At 41.1% G+C, this 13,932-nt stretch overlaps 2 protein-coding genes across 2 annotated transcripts in view; one reads left to right on the forward strand and one right to left on the reverse strand.

The window, feature by feature from the left end:
• The first annotated feature begins 906 nt into the window (after positions 1-906).
• The window catches only part of nt5dc1 (5'-nucleotidase domain containing 1), a 70,755-nt gene continuing 57,729 nt past the window's right edge, over positions 907-13,932 (forward strand). Inside the window, exons 1-6 of the mRNA XM_059356068.1 lie at positions 907-1,112; positions 2,535-2,626; positions 4,338-4,409; positions 4,540-4,649; positions 4,783-4,862; positions 4,953-5,034. Of these exons, the coding sequence (XP_059212051.1) occupies positions 1,020-1,112; positions 2,535-2,626; positions 4,338-4,409; positions 4,540-4,649; positions 4,783-4,862; positions 4,953-5,034 (529 nt within the window). The 5' untranslated portion in view covers positions 907-1,019. The remainder of the gene's footprint in view (positions 1,113-2,534; positions 2,627-4,337; positions 4,410-4,539; positions 4,650-4,782; positions 4,863-4,952; positions 5,035-13,932) is intronic.
• Positions 5,178-10,578, reverse strand: col10a1b (collagen, type X, alpha 1b). Its single transcript, XM_059356067.1, has 2 exons — positions 10,387-10,578; positions 5,178-7,609 (listed from the first exon to the last, which is right to left on the reverse strand). Exons 1-2 carry the CDS (start codon positions 10,508-10,510, stop codon positions 5,763-5,765), a joined length of 1,971 nt encoding a protein of 656 aa, XP_059212050.1. The 5' UTR covers positions 10,511-10,578; the 3' UTR covers positions 5,178-5,762.

Raw genomic sequence — 13,932 nt, forward strand, 5'->3', positions numbered from 1 at the left:
ATCATTATTATTATTAACTTGTAACTAAATTGATTTCTAATGGGATGCTTCCCTCTTACCTGTGTGCATACATGTGTCGAAACCAAACTAAACATGGTCTACGCTCGCAAATCATTGTTCAGATGCTGGTGCCAAGAGTGAGAATTGAGTTAGGTAAGAAAGCTTCTAGTTAAGCCGTCCCTTTATCATGGAACAATCTGCAAAATGAATTGAAATTGTCTGAATTGATCACAATCGGTGAATTTAATCAATTCTAAAGGATAAAGAAATAATTTATCTTGGTCGATGTGACTGCTCCTTATAAGTCTCTACTGAGGCTCCTTCAGTGTTGTTGTGATGACTGTATTTGTATTTAATTGTTTATGTTAACTGTTTATTTATGTTGTGTTTTGTAACTTGTCACTTTTTATGCTGCTTTCTTGGCCAGGTCTCTCTTGGAAAAGAGTTTTTTTAATCTCAACAAGACTTTTACCTGGTTATATAAAGGATATATATATTATACTTACTAAACACCAAATTATTGGTAACAGGATGAATTAAAAAACAGACAAAACAAAAACCATAACAAGTATGCAGTCCAGAAAAAAAATGGCACTCAGTAACAAATCTGAATGCGCATTCTCAAAATCATTTTGCGCTAACACACCGTCTTTTACGGTTTCGTCCCATACCCGGAAACACTACACGCTCCCGCACTCGCCTCTCTGCCGCCTTCTCCTGGCACACAGGAGTTTGACTCCTGGCTCCACACGGTAACTTGGTGACGTTAACCGTTCACTGGTCATCGATTCGGGTCCAGGAAAACGGCTTCGGTGAGCTGTTTTCGCGGTACCGTAAGCGAAGACTGAGCAGCGCGTGTCCAGCCCGCAGTCCAGCCCCCGCCGTCAGTCAGTGACATTGACACAGACACACGCGCGCACACACATCAGTACTGTTTGTGCTGCTGTGCACAAGTTAATGTGTGTACGGTAACGTCCGGCCCGGAGCGCTTTCCCTGCGGTTCCCCAGCGTCTGCTACAATGAGCGAGTACTTCAGCCTGTCGGACAGTGATGTTATCGGCTTCGACCTGGACCACACGCTCTGCCGCTACCATCTGAAGGAGACCTCCAGGGTGAGCAGCTAGCTCCAATACATAATCATACGGTGGCCGTGACGCTTCGATCCGCAACACATCTGGATTAAAAATAGCACGGAACCGTCAATATGCTCCACGGGCATGTGTCTATTCTGTCTTGCCAGTACCATCAGATTGTGTTGAGAATGAGTATTAGTGTGCTTCGTGCTTAAATGAAAAGGGATGTGTGCAAGGTGATGCGATGCTCCTGATGCTGCTGCAGTCACTCTGCGTGTCTCACAGCATGAACGTCGGCGGTGATGATGATCCTATATGTCTGTCTTTAAAGCCCCTCTGAGGCCTAGTGGAAGCTGCATATTTTTCTATCTTAATGCAATTGCTGCTATTAAAAGCTACAGTTACCGCAGAGTCAGGGGTACTGTTGGATTATGTTGCACCGAGTGACAAAACCTAAATAACTGTTGAATCCGAGCCAATCATTATGGCCTGGTTGATCAGGCCTGGGGTTCATTTATGCCCTCTCTTGTTCCCATGTATGTCACATCTATGTCCACCGATCCTGTCAGTACAGTACACTGAAAAAAAATTGGAGTGACATTTACTTAAAAAAAGCTAGGCAAGTTTTTACAGTTTTGTAATCTTTACTCAGGCTGTTTCTTAGTAATATTTATTTAATAGAACCACTTTTTAAAAATGAAAATACACAAGTAAATTGCAGATTCACTGATGTCCCTCAATTACATTTTACTTGGAAATATCAACTAATTAAGCCAATGAACTGATTTAGTGAATATTACTTGGAACGAATGATTCAATTTACATACAAAACTGAGGACACATAATAGCAAATAATCACCAATTAATGCACTACATTACAAACTGCTATTTTAAAGTAAAAGCACTGAATTCGTATTTCTTTGTAGAATTTATATAGATGATTAAAATAATAATTACGGGCCAAAAAAAAAATTTTTTTTCAGTGCTTAGGATAGGAACCCTAAATGGTTCATCCAATAGCAAAATACCTACAGTAAAACCCACAGTATGCGACCTGCACAGCATATAATAAAAAATATAAAAATGGTAAGAATAATAAACTGCTGTATCTATATAAGGGTCGGAAGACATAAAAAGTTAACCACTTTATTTTTTGTCAGCAGTTAAAAAAGGTGAGGCAGCTAAAAAGAAGTGGAAATTGGACTTATTGTTCATAATGTGCAAACAAACAAGACTCTTAATGAATATTTCTCTGTTTGTTGGATATCTGAATTATTAGCAAACATGTCTCCCATTACAAGTTTATAAGATGATGGTGTGTCAGTGTTACAAACAAAATAACAAACAATGTCACTACATTTGCAGTTCATTGTTCATTGTTGTTATGGTTGCAGTTTGACTGCTGCTTGTTTTTCTGATTGGTGATTTTATAGTGAGGTTATTTCCTCTTTGTTTTTGCAGCTGATCTATGAGAGCTTTGCCAGGTATCTGGTGGAGCATAAAGGATATGACAAGGACCTTCTGAACCTGACCCCTGCTACCTGGGATTTCTGGTGAGACAGCAACAGCAGCAGTTTCTACCGTTTAGAATCAAACTATGAGATAATCAGGTAAACTGACTACCTGTTTATCTTTTAGGACTATTACATTTAGGACTAATAAGACTGCCTTTATCTAATACCTATGGTTAAACAACACAATTGTAAGATCATATAGCATCCCATTGCTCCTCTCTCCCAGTTTCTTCCCATCCCTAATCCCAGTAAAATCAATATGAAATGTCCCCCTTTTTCTCCCGAAAAGCTTTTAGTGTCCAGACACACAATATAACACAATGTAATACGAATAGATTGAGGGTGTAAGGACTAATTGTAAAATAACATTTTTGGTTAAACTCACTATGATTCTGTGGGTTATATATTAATGTTCATACAACATTAAGTACATAGAGTAACCTATGAGAAAGGTGAAACATTCAAAGCTGAGAGGAATGAAGGGTTAGGGTTAGAAAAAGGAAATTCTGTATAAATTAATAAAAGTATATGCGATAGTAGAGATAAAATTGACACCAGCTCCTCTGGTGTTATAATAATGTCAGTGTGGGGTGGTTGATAAGTATGTATATGTACAGGTCAATGTTTGTGTGGGTGGGGATATAATGAGAACTGTTGGCTACTGTTTGGGACTGGTAGTATTGTCACCTGAGGTTTGCCTTTGAATCAGATTTAATGGGATGCAACACTGGTTTTTTGAGGTCGGTACCAAATCTAGATATTTGGGAGTTGATAATGACATCAACAGGTTGTCATTTTTTCAACATTAACACATAACATAAACAAACTATTTTGATACAATTCTTTTAAAAATGTAATCATGATACACTTTTCAACTGGTCACAGTGTTCCTAAATAACCTCAGATTGACTTTGGCAGTCCATGGCAGGGCCGTGGTGGGACCCCTCATTCAAAATCATAGTTAATGCTGAGCTATCTATAAAGCCATACACTTTTTGTCTTGTCTGTATTTCTAGTAATATTCCACTTTGTGCTCTAAGTGTGGATGTTGCTGCTTACTAACTTTAGTTAAATCATCTCATATTTAGCTTTTCAATATAACAGCTTTGAGTTGTTTGGGAGGCTTCCCCCCCCCACTTACAGTTTCCACATGCAAGTCAAGTATAAACTAATCACAGATTTCCTCAAAGGGCTTTTACAGAATGCACATGGTACGAAACCCTCTGTCCTTTGAGTCTCACATCAGGCAGGGAAAAACTCCACATAAAACCCTTATAATGGGAAAAGAAGAAGAAACCTCAGGGAGAACAACAGAGGAGGGATACCCCTCCCAGGGCAGACAGACTGTAGTCTGTCTAGTTTTGTGCTAAGTTAGGCTGTATACATGCAGGACCTACTCTATGGTCCGGTGGTTCCCAACCTTTCCGCTTGTGACCCTTCAAAATTACGTAATTGTCCTTGTGAGGGCAGGAATAATAATAAGTTCAACCAAAGATTATTGTTTTATTTTTTAATTTTTAGATTGTTTTATTTGAAGGATAAGGGCAAGGAACTGTAGCTACCTTGCATTTGCAACAAAAAGAAACATGTTTGATTATTTAATTTCACTAAACCTTTGCTGCATGTACCGTGAGTTTCTGTTTTCTGGAATGGTAGGCAATAAACTGTCCATGCTGAGTACAGGACAGTGGTAGTTATCTGGGTTTCTGTCTATATACTGTATTTCTAACATGCTGAAATTTGTTTCCAGTTTTAAAGGACTAGTGGTGGATCTGGAGGATGGAAACCTTGTGAAGCTGGCTGAAGATGGAACTGTCTTGCGGTAGGATCTCGCTGCAAAATTGTTTTTGATCTGCCTCCCAAAACATCTCAATTCCTTTTGTCAAAATTGTCATAGTTTTCAGTGACCTTTAAAGTGAGATCATAGAAAAGTTTTATTCCTTGTTGATTAGAGCCACACATGGAACCAATGACCTCAGCACAGAAGACATCATCAAACATTATGGTCCAAAAAGGGAGTGGAAACACTTCAACAGCCTCAACAGCTCCTTCACAAGATCTGGTACAATGATTCTATCCATCTTTAATTTCTAATTTATTAATGCTGTTGTCTCTTAAGTAGGCTTATTTGCATTATCTGGGATTTTTTCACATCACCCAACACTACATTGAATTTTTTTTTTTGGTCTTTGCAGCAAAATACTATTTCTATGACAACTACTTTGATCTACCTGGTGCTCTGCTCTGTGGAAGAGTTGTGGACATGTTGCACAAGGTAACATTTGACGGGATATGATTTCAAATTAATGCTTGAGAATTTATTGTGAAAACAAGTGTTAAATTGTAACTATCCTTTTGTGTACAGAGAGGAAATGAGGTGAATTCTGACTTTTGGAAAGACATGGTTGCTGCCATTGACCACAATTACAACACATCTGCATTCAAAGGTATGCCTTTTATTCCAAAGCAGCACGCATTTTAGATTATTGCTTATTTGTAATGTCTTCTTGTCAAGGACCAATATTCAAAATAAAAACAAAACACACACGCACACACACACACAGTACAGGAAGATATTTCTTTTTCAAACAATACGTTTTATTCTGTGTCTTAGACAGTAAGTGATACATAACTTAAAAAACGCGATGGGACATCGTTATTTTGAAAAAAAAAAAGCATTTTGAATTTCTCATTGTGTTGTTTTGCTGATCACAGTGCTTGTGAGAATGTGCTGATCTTTAATAACATATAGTACAACAGGTCTGTGTGTCTTTGTATGTATATTACAGGAAAAGTCTTTAACAACAGACATTAATAAAAACAAACACAAAGAAAAGATGTGCTGTAAATGTTACAGGCAGTTGTAAAGCACCACTTAAGATATCTTCCAATATTGTTTCATGTTTTTTAAAGTTACAAAGGCACACACATGGTGAAGGGGGGGAAAGGGATCAATTTGAAACATATATTTTAAAATTCCAACTTGAATTTAGACTTCTGTCAGTTGAGTAATTTGTTAGCAAATTAAAGATTTGTTTTACTACGGTAAAGTTAAACTTGTTAAAATAACAACTATATATATTTATTTTAATCCACTGTCTCAATTTTGAATTGTATTAACTGATCCATTTCTCTGAGTATTTCAATGTTTTATATGTTTTTGAGGGTGATTTAATCACGTTGAGGCAATCAAGAACCCAGAGAAAGCACAGTGAACATTATCTGCTGCAAATATGCCATTACTCTCCTCATCAGGGACCTGGACATAAACTCTGTCACCGGCATGCAGCATAAGAACAGTGCTGCCTGACATCTGATCCAGGAAGCCTTTGTTGTACTCATCATAGGTGAAAATGACTGGGTCCTGATTTTTGTAGAGGGCTACCAATGCATTGGCACCATTGACATGCATATGATAGCTGAAATAGTAGAGGCCTGGGACCTGGCAGGTAAACACACCACTGTGTTCATCATAATGGCCCTCCCCATTGTACAGAACCTGGTTGAACTGAATAGGGGATGCAGCTGGGGGGTAGGCTCTGGTCAGCACAGCACTGAAGGCAGACATGGGGGCCTTCATCATCTCATGGGACATCACAACCTCGTGGGACTTGATTGGCATGCTTTTCTCATGATGGTAGACCACCTCACCTGGTGGACCAGGTGGTCCGGGAGGACCAGCAGGACCTGGGTGACCATCTTGACCGTTCGCACCTGGAATTCCAGGTGCACCCTGAGGACCAGAAATTCCCTTAGCCGTCATTCCAGCTGGGCCAGGTGGGCCAGGAAGACCTGGATGGCCCTTAAGTCCAGGGGGGCCTGATGGACCAGAGGGCCCAACTGGTCCCATGGGACCTGGTCTTCCGTTCTCACCGCTTTTTCCTGGTCCTCCTGCAGGGCCTGTGTGCCCCTTTGGTCCTGGGGCACCATTCGAACCTGGGAGTCCTGGGGCACCACCATGGCCTTGGTTCCCCTTTTGACCCTGAGGACCATTATGCCCTGGAATTCCTGCAGGACCTACGGCCCCAGGACTACCTGGTTTTCCTGTGAAACCCTGAGCTCCCTGTTCACCCTTGGTTCCCCTTGGGCCTGGTGCACCTACCATACCAATGTCACCTTTGGGTCCTTGTGCGCCTCCCTCACCCTGGAATCCTCTTGCACCCTGTGGACCAGCTGGGCCAATAGGACCAGGGGCACCTGACTGACCAGTAAAACCAGTTGGGCCTGGTTCTCCCTTCTGACCAGTGGTTCCTGAAGTACCGGGGGCTCCTCTGCTACCTGGTATTCCAGGTTCACCTGTTTTGCCAACACCTGGCATGCCAGGGGAGCCTGGCTGACCAGCTGGACCCTGTGGACCTTTAGATCCCATGGGTCCAGGCATGCCTGGGGTTCCATTCTGGCCTGGTTTCCCTGCTGCTCCTGTACCTGGAGCCCCGGTGTGACCCTTTGGTCCTGTCATACCCATTGGCCCAGGAGCACCATCTCTTCCTGGCACTCCACCTTTGCCAGGTTCGCCAGGATAGCCAGTGGCACCAGGTCTGCCAACTCCAGGTTTGCCTGGCATTCCAGATGGGCCCATTGGTCCAACTGCGCCTGGTGGTCCTTGAACCCCAGGAACTCCAATGCCTCTCTCTCCTTTATTGCCAGGAAGGCCAGGAATACCAGGATGACCCTTCAAACCAGTCTCTCCTCTTGGTCCCATTGCCCCAGGGATGCCAGATGGTCCAGGTTTTCCAACAGAAGAAATACCATGAGGTCCAGGTGTTCCAGGTGTACCAGGTGCACCTCTGGGACCCATTGGTCCAGTTGCGCCAGGTGCCCCTTTATCACCAGGGTGGCCAGGGCTACCTGGCTTTCCATGGCCCCCGGGGGCACCAGGTTTACCTGCTTGAGAGTAGCCAGCTGGTCCAGGAGGTCCTGGTGGACCTTGTGGTCCAGTATGTCCTACACCACTCTTTCCAGAAGGTCCAGGTGGTCCCATTGGTCCTGGCTGACCTGGCTCACCTGGAGGACCTGGTGGGCCTTCAACAGCTAAGGAAAACATAAACAGTTATGTGTGATGAAATTATTCAGGTAATATGATCCAGTCATCATAATGTCTCAGGTTTTTATTTTTTTTAGATTTGTTTGGTTCAGTTTGATCTTTATAGTTGGATCTAGGGAGTTGTTAGACTATTGTACTGAACTGTGGTCTTTAATGTAAAAGAGTACTGCACAGTATTCCACAAAAATGTGAAGGTGGATATGAAAAAACAAATTCAATCATGCAACAATACAGACAGAAAAAGCACCTTTTGTTTTTCCCCAATGATATGAAGAATTGAAATAAGGTGTATGTGATCAAGAAATGACTTTATTTCAAAACATCTTGTGTCTTTTTAAATGCATTACCTAAGATGCCTTCTTGGTCGGTGAATAACCCTAGGTTTGGCAATCTTTTCCATAAGACCGCGATCTGACTTAAAACACTACTTCCTATGATTGTAGGGCGGGTTGTGGAGAAAGCACTCCTTTTCCCAGGATAGTCTTCACAGCACCACTGGTCTGAGGTGTTGTTCTCACCAAGCTTATGTTTGTTGGCGTTGGACCAAACAAACCAACTCTGTGCATTTCAGTTTAATTTGCCTGCACCATACTGCACCCCTTAATTTCTTGCACTGCCCATGGCCTTCAATGTATAGTTAGTGGTCTGCAACTTGTCAACATCACCGATGCATTTCCTGCCACATGGTGTATAGCTTATGGGCAAGGTCAAATGAGTGCATGTATAAGTACTAAATTGTATATTAAGTGTATAATATCTGCTTTACTGAAGATTATTGCTCACTCATCTATATTTTTCACTAACAATAACATTTAACCTGGATTCCAAAGAAGCTGAGAAGTTGTGTAAAATTAACAACATTTTATTAATGAGGAATGCAAGACTGACTCGCTATGCACCCTATAAAACTGTGGCAGTGGAGAAATATACCATATAATGCTGTATATGTAAATGTTGTGTGTGTGTATATATATATACACACACACATACACACACACACACACACACACACACACACACACACACACACACACACACACACATCACACCACACAAGATTTCCCTACTTTATTTCTTTATTTTTAACAATGCACAAAAAGCCTCTCTGATACAACTGCATTCCTTTATACGCCATGATTCTGGATGCATCATTGTTAAAGAATCTAATCTAATAGTGTTGACCTCTCTTTTGAAATGGTGTTTTGAGAGGGAAATGCTTTGACAGGACTGTCATTTTCAAGCCACATAAGGCCGTGTCTGAAACCCCACAGAGGATATTTGTGCCAGAAGTGGACTCTTTGGCAGTCAGGGACACCACAAAATGGAGGTGATGATGCTGGCCACAGGAGCTGAATCATGTGTGACCTGTGAACACTGCAAAGTCCTACAATCCATTCTTTATTTGGTTGCCTGCAATAAACATCCCCTTAGCAAATTAACAAAACAAAAAAACGGCTCCATGATCTCAGCTTCAGAGTAAAGTCAGAGTAAGTTTGCTGTTTGTTTGATAGATTTATTGTTTGAACTTGTGAGGTCATTCCTCTGCAGTCTGTGTTTTTTTTTCTTTTTAATTTTGTGGCGTGAATTTAATACCGCAAGGCAGTTTGTTAGGGTGTGTCTGCAATGTGGTAACAACATCTGTTTGGGAGATTTGTCAAATTTGTGCTCTTATTGTCGACTTTATATTCTATTTTTATGTTGAGACAAACAGTCAAACCACATCAGAACCTCTTCAAAGCTAAAAGTAGAGGAATAAATTGTCAACTGAAGAACACATAATTTGAATCATTGTTTAGTGGAGATATAAAATATAGTGTTTTACATCATCCTGACTGTTACTTCATGACTGCTGCTTTTGGTTTTTGTATGACACATGCAGACGTGACTTTTTTTCTTCTTTAACCTTTATTTATTTAGAGCACAAGTGCTCTTTTACAGCTATACCCCACCTCACAGTTATATACAGTTATACACATACACAGCAGTTCAACCAACCACAGCCTTCTGCTCTCAACCAGTGAGACACTGAGCTGGACCTGCTGGGTGTGCACCTTGATGAAAGTTAATGAAGGAGGGCGTTTGGGCAGCCTACCTCATTTACCGATATGTATGAGCCAACAGTTCACCAGGCTGCACTAAACAGGATCTTACTGAAAGGCAGAGTAGTGGTGATGATAATGATGATAAGTATAATGACTTAAATTTGCAGTCAGGTTCAGATCAGCAGTTAAAATTGCGGCCTTAATAGGGTTTTACAGTGGGTCACAGTGACTTGTTAAGTCATTCCAGTCATTTAATTTTTCCCCCTTTTTTTAAAGTGCAGTTATATGCAATTGCAGGCTGTAACTCTGTATTTCATCCTTGCTGAATTCCCGCTACCTGTGATTTTCAGCATCACCAGTTATAATTAAAGTTTCAAGGCATATGGTCTATAAATGTTATCACAAGTGTAACTTGAAGTATCATCTGGTTCTATGTTGCAGATAAATTTGTTTACATTTAATTGTTGAATAAAAAATGGATGCTTAATGGGGCTCAAACAGTCTAAATGTAATTTTACTGTGCAGCCTGCAGTGATTTCAAATGAACAATGGACTTGGTTTATTTATTTAGAGTTTAATTATTATACTGAACATATGATGATGCTGTTCCTGCTTATTTCCCCCCAGGTTTAATTTGTACCTCTTGTATTAATTTCAGCATATCCTCTTAACACTAGATTGTTATTATAGAATGTAAAAAATGTGTGACTCACCATGACTTTTGACGGGGTGACTCTTGACAGGGTAGGGAGTCTTGGCCACTTGGTAGTACCTCTCAGGGGTTGCCTCAGCCAAAGCTAGGAGGACTAGGAGAACGCTTGTTACCCTCAGGTCCATCTTGGGAAGCTAAACCTGCAAAGACAGAATCCATTCATGAGAAGATGCATCATTGCTCTATTCGTCTACAATGACAACCAACAAACAAAAAAACCCTGAAAGATCATCTCAGAGTGGCACTGGTCCTTTGTTGCTGCACCTCACTGACACTGACAGTGAAAGTCAAGTGCATCAGGTAATCTAACAGTCATGATGAGGAGATGGCTGCAAATGATTTTTCAGAATCTTTCTTTTATAAATGGATCAGATCAGTTTCACGCTCCTGAAGTAAGCTGCTACTGTGAATTTTTTTAACGATGTAATTAAAACTTGTTGCACTCCAGGCACAGAATCTCTCCCAGTGTAAACCTAGTCAAAGCACATGGCTCATTACACTTGTAATGCCATCAGTACTCCGCCAGCGACCCTCCCAGTGAGAGCCCGGCTACAGTTGGGAATCCCCCATGCACTAACATAAAATCAGTAACAAAAAGCCACCTTACCAGGAAGGTTAACGCTGAGAGAAACAGTTGAGGGGGGGGGTCGGGAGGCTGCTGTCCCGGCACTGCGCTGTTATATCCTTAGTAGTGGAGGCTGTCTGTCTTAGCTGCAGCTGCTTCTTCCCAGGGCACTGGGCTCACTGTATTTATACCAAGCTGGTCTCCAGCATTATGGAGGATCTACCTCATGTGGAAGGCCCTCCCTGCTCTGATGTCACCTTTAATGACGGGTGCCATGTCCTGACAGGGAGGACCGTCACTCTGAAGTGTCAGGCTTCCCTGTCTCCTGTCTCTTTATTTGGCTCTCACTGTTTGAAAGGAGCAGCATTGAACCAAGTACTGTCAAATTCCCTTTTTGGGTGACATTTAATCATTTTTTTATTTGGGTGATCTGCAGTTGAATTTGGTGGTTATACAGATCTTAAAATGAACATATATATGTTATTCAACTGTGCACACACATTAAACACTCTGTTTGCTCAGACAGATGAGACAGAAGTGTCCTTTTATTTTTAGCCTGGATTTGCATTTTTAACTGCACAAACACAGACGTTTTTTTTGTTCGTGTTATTGACCAAGTGGCTTGTGACAGGGTGTTTTTCTGAAAAGGTAAAGACTGCAAAGTTTGACAATATTTTCCTCCAGTCTGAAGACACTATTAGTGAGGCTTTGTACATATACTAGATATTTTTTTTTTGCTGTGAGTTTTTCAAATGACACACAGTTTTTAATGGATGATGGAAAGTCTAAGTCCCCCCCCCCCCCAATCTGTAATTTTGACAGACAGCAGGTAGTCTTCACTTTTTAGAAGCATTAAACTCACCATCAGCATGATTTGTGTTCTGATTTAAATTTCACATAGCAAAGTGTATCATGATGCTGGCAGGTTTATGCCTGTATATCCTCTGTGACTTTTACACTGCCAAGACTGTGGTTTGCTGCTGTGATCCACAGTGCAGCTATAAGACACCAGGAGGCAGAAGTGAGGTTTTGTTCTAAGTTGCTACCTGCTTCATCGTTCAGATTCACTGAGCTGCAGCAGGAGACAGACTTGGACATAACTGTGGATGTACTGGATGGCTCACAGTTGTCAATATCTGCATACATGTCATGTTATGAACAAGGGTTTTAAAAGTCTCCAGCAAGTATTTCTATACACTGAGGTAGTAAATAGAGCTGGAAAATGTAATATAGTGTCATGTCAGAAAGTATTGTCTTGCAGAAGAATCATATTATAGTCACTGTTTCCAACTTTCCCAAAAATTTGCAGGTTGGTTCTGCAATGTATTGTTACTGAATGCCTCATTCTGATATGTATTAGCAATAAACCAAAGGCCAATCTATAGACTCAATTCATGATGAAGAACAGAAATAAATCTTGTAGAACTAGAAGGCCATCTGTAGAGCATACACACCTTTGCCAAGGTAATGCCCTATCTCACAATGTTAATAAAAGTGAAAAAATACCTCCAAAGTTGAATGGGTTCTGTCTTGGTGCTACACATGCTTCACCCTTCCACCAAGTTTCTTAAAAATCAGGCCTGTAGTTTTTCTGTTACTGCTGTTTTCTGCTGGCAAATAGAAAAACCATAAACAGCATTAAAGGTTCCCAGTGAAGCTTCTCACCAAAACATATTGTGTCTATCCTTGAGGCCTGAGTAATGTGTTAAATGCTTTGTCCTCTTCATATATTAATGGTGGAGATGTTTTTTGGAAGACTTGGAGCCTGTATTGTTATTGTCCTTGTTTACTTGCTAGCAGTCTTCCTCCTCCTTGCCTGTGTTGGGACGTTGCCTCAGTCTGTGGTACTTTATGACAACCAGCTGTCAATCGGGAATAGCTTACCTTTGCTTCATGTACATGAACTGCAGCATACATGGCTGTAGCCATTGGCTGGTTAGCTTAGCTTAGAGCAGAGACTGGAAAGAGAGGGAACCAGCTACTATTTCTTGTCCGTGAGCAGGGACTTGCTGCAATCTCTGCTGGTGCCCTGGCAGCAGCTCTTTTTCATTCCAAAAAGTAAGATAAGTACAGATACGTAAAATATGGGCCAGGCTTTTTTTAGACAAAATTAATAATAAGAAAATAAAAGCAATGAACTTGAAAGTAGTCTGGATGTATGTATTGACAACCATTTGTGAGATCAGATGTTTTTTTGCAAAATTCATTTAACATGGTGATCGTCATCAACCTCACAACAGCCGCTGTGCAATATATCTTTGGGTTTGGGTTTGCCCGTATCATTTAAACTGCCAACGTCTAAGCAGCCGCAGATGAGCGCTGAGTTGGTAAACTCTTAGAATTAAATGACAGAGTAGTGTGGGGTGGAGTCAACATTTAACAACTTTCTAAGATCCAGATATGCCACTGTATCTCATCAGGAAAGTGACTGTGCCCGCAGTGAGGCATGGCAGCTTTTTTATTTAATTTGGATCTTTTTTTATTTTTTGGTGTGTCAGAATCAATGTCTCCCTATCTAAATCTGGCCACTGTGAGGTTTAATGTAAACGGCTACTTAGATCTCCTAGGTTTTTGGGTAAACTCATGCTGTCTATGGCAAAAGCCAGTCACAGTACATAAACATGTAATTAGGATGGGAGATGTACTGTATGGAAAGACAGAAAGACAGAGCATGCTATGGAGTTTTCCTCTGTTTTCAGACAGCAAGGTGGGTGTAATTTCTGGGAAGGGTCTGCTGCAACCATTGTTTTGCCCCTCTAAGACTCTTAGCATACTACTGCTGCACCCCAGACATGACTTAATGCTCCTTCAGTGGCTTTAAATAACTCTGCTGATGACAGAGGCTGTGCATGTGTGGGGACAACCCCTGTTTTCCACATTATCCTGAAACAATACATACGCTATATGGACAAAAGTATTGTTCACACCTTAACAGGTGGAACTGGATTCAGTAATTAACATTACTGAATTCAGTTGTTTCAA

The sequence above is a fragment of the Centropristis striata genome, chromosome 18, assembly GCF_030273125.1.
Source record: "Centropristis striata isolate RG_2023a ecotype Rhode Island chromosome 18, C.striata_1.0, whole genome shotgun sequence".
In the NCBI taxonomy this organism is placed as follows: domain Eukaryota; kingdom Metazoa; phylum Chordata; class Actinopteri; order Perciformes; family Serranidae; genus Centropristis; species Centropristis striata.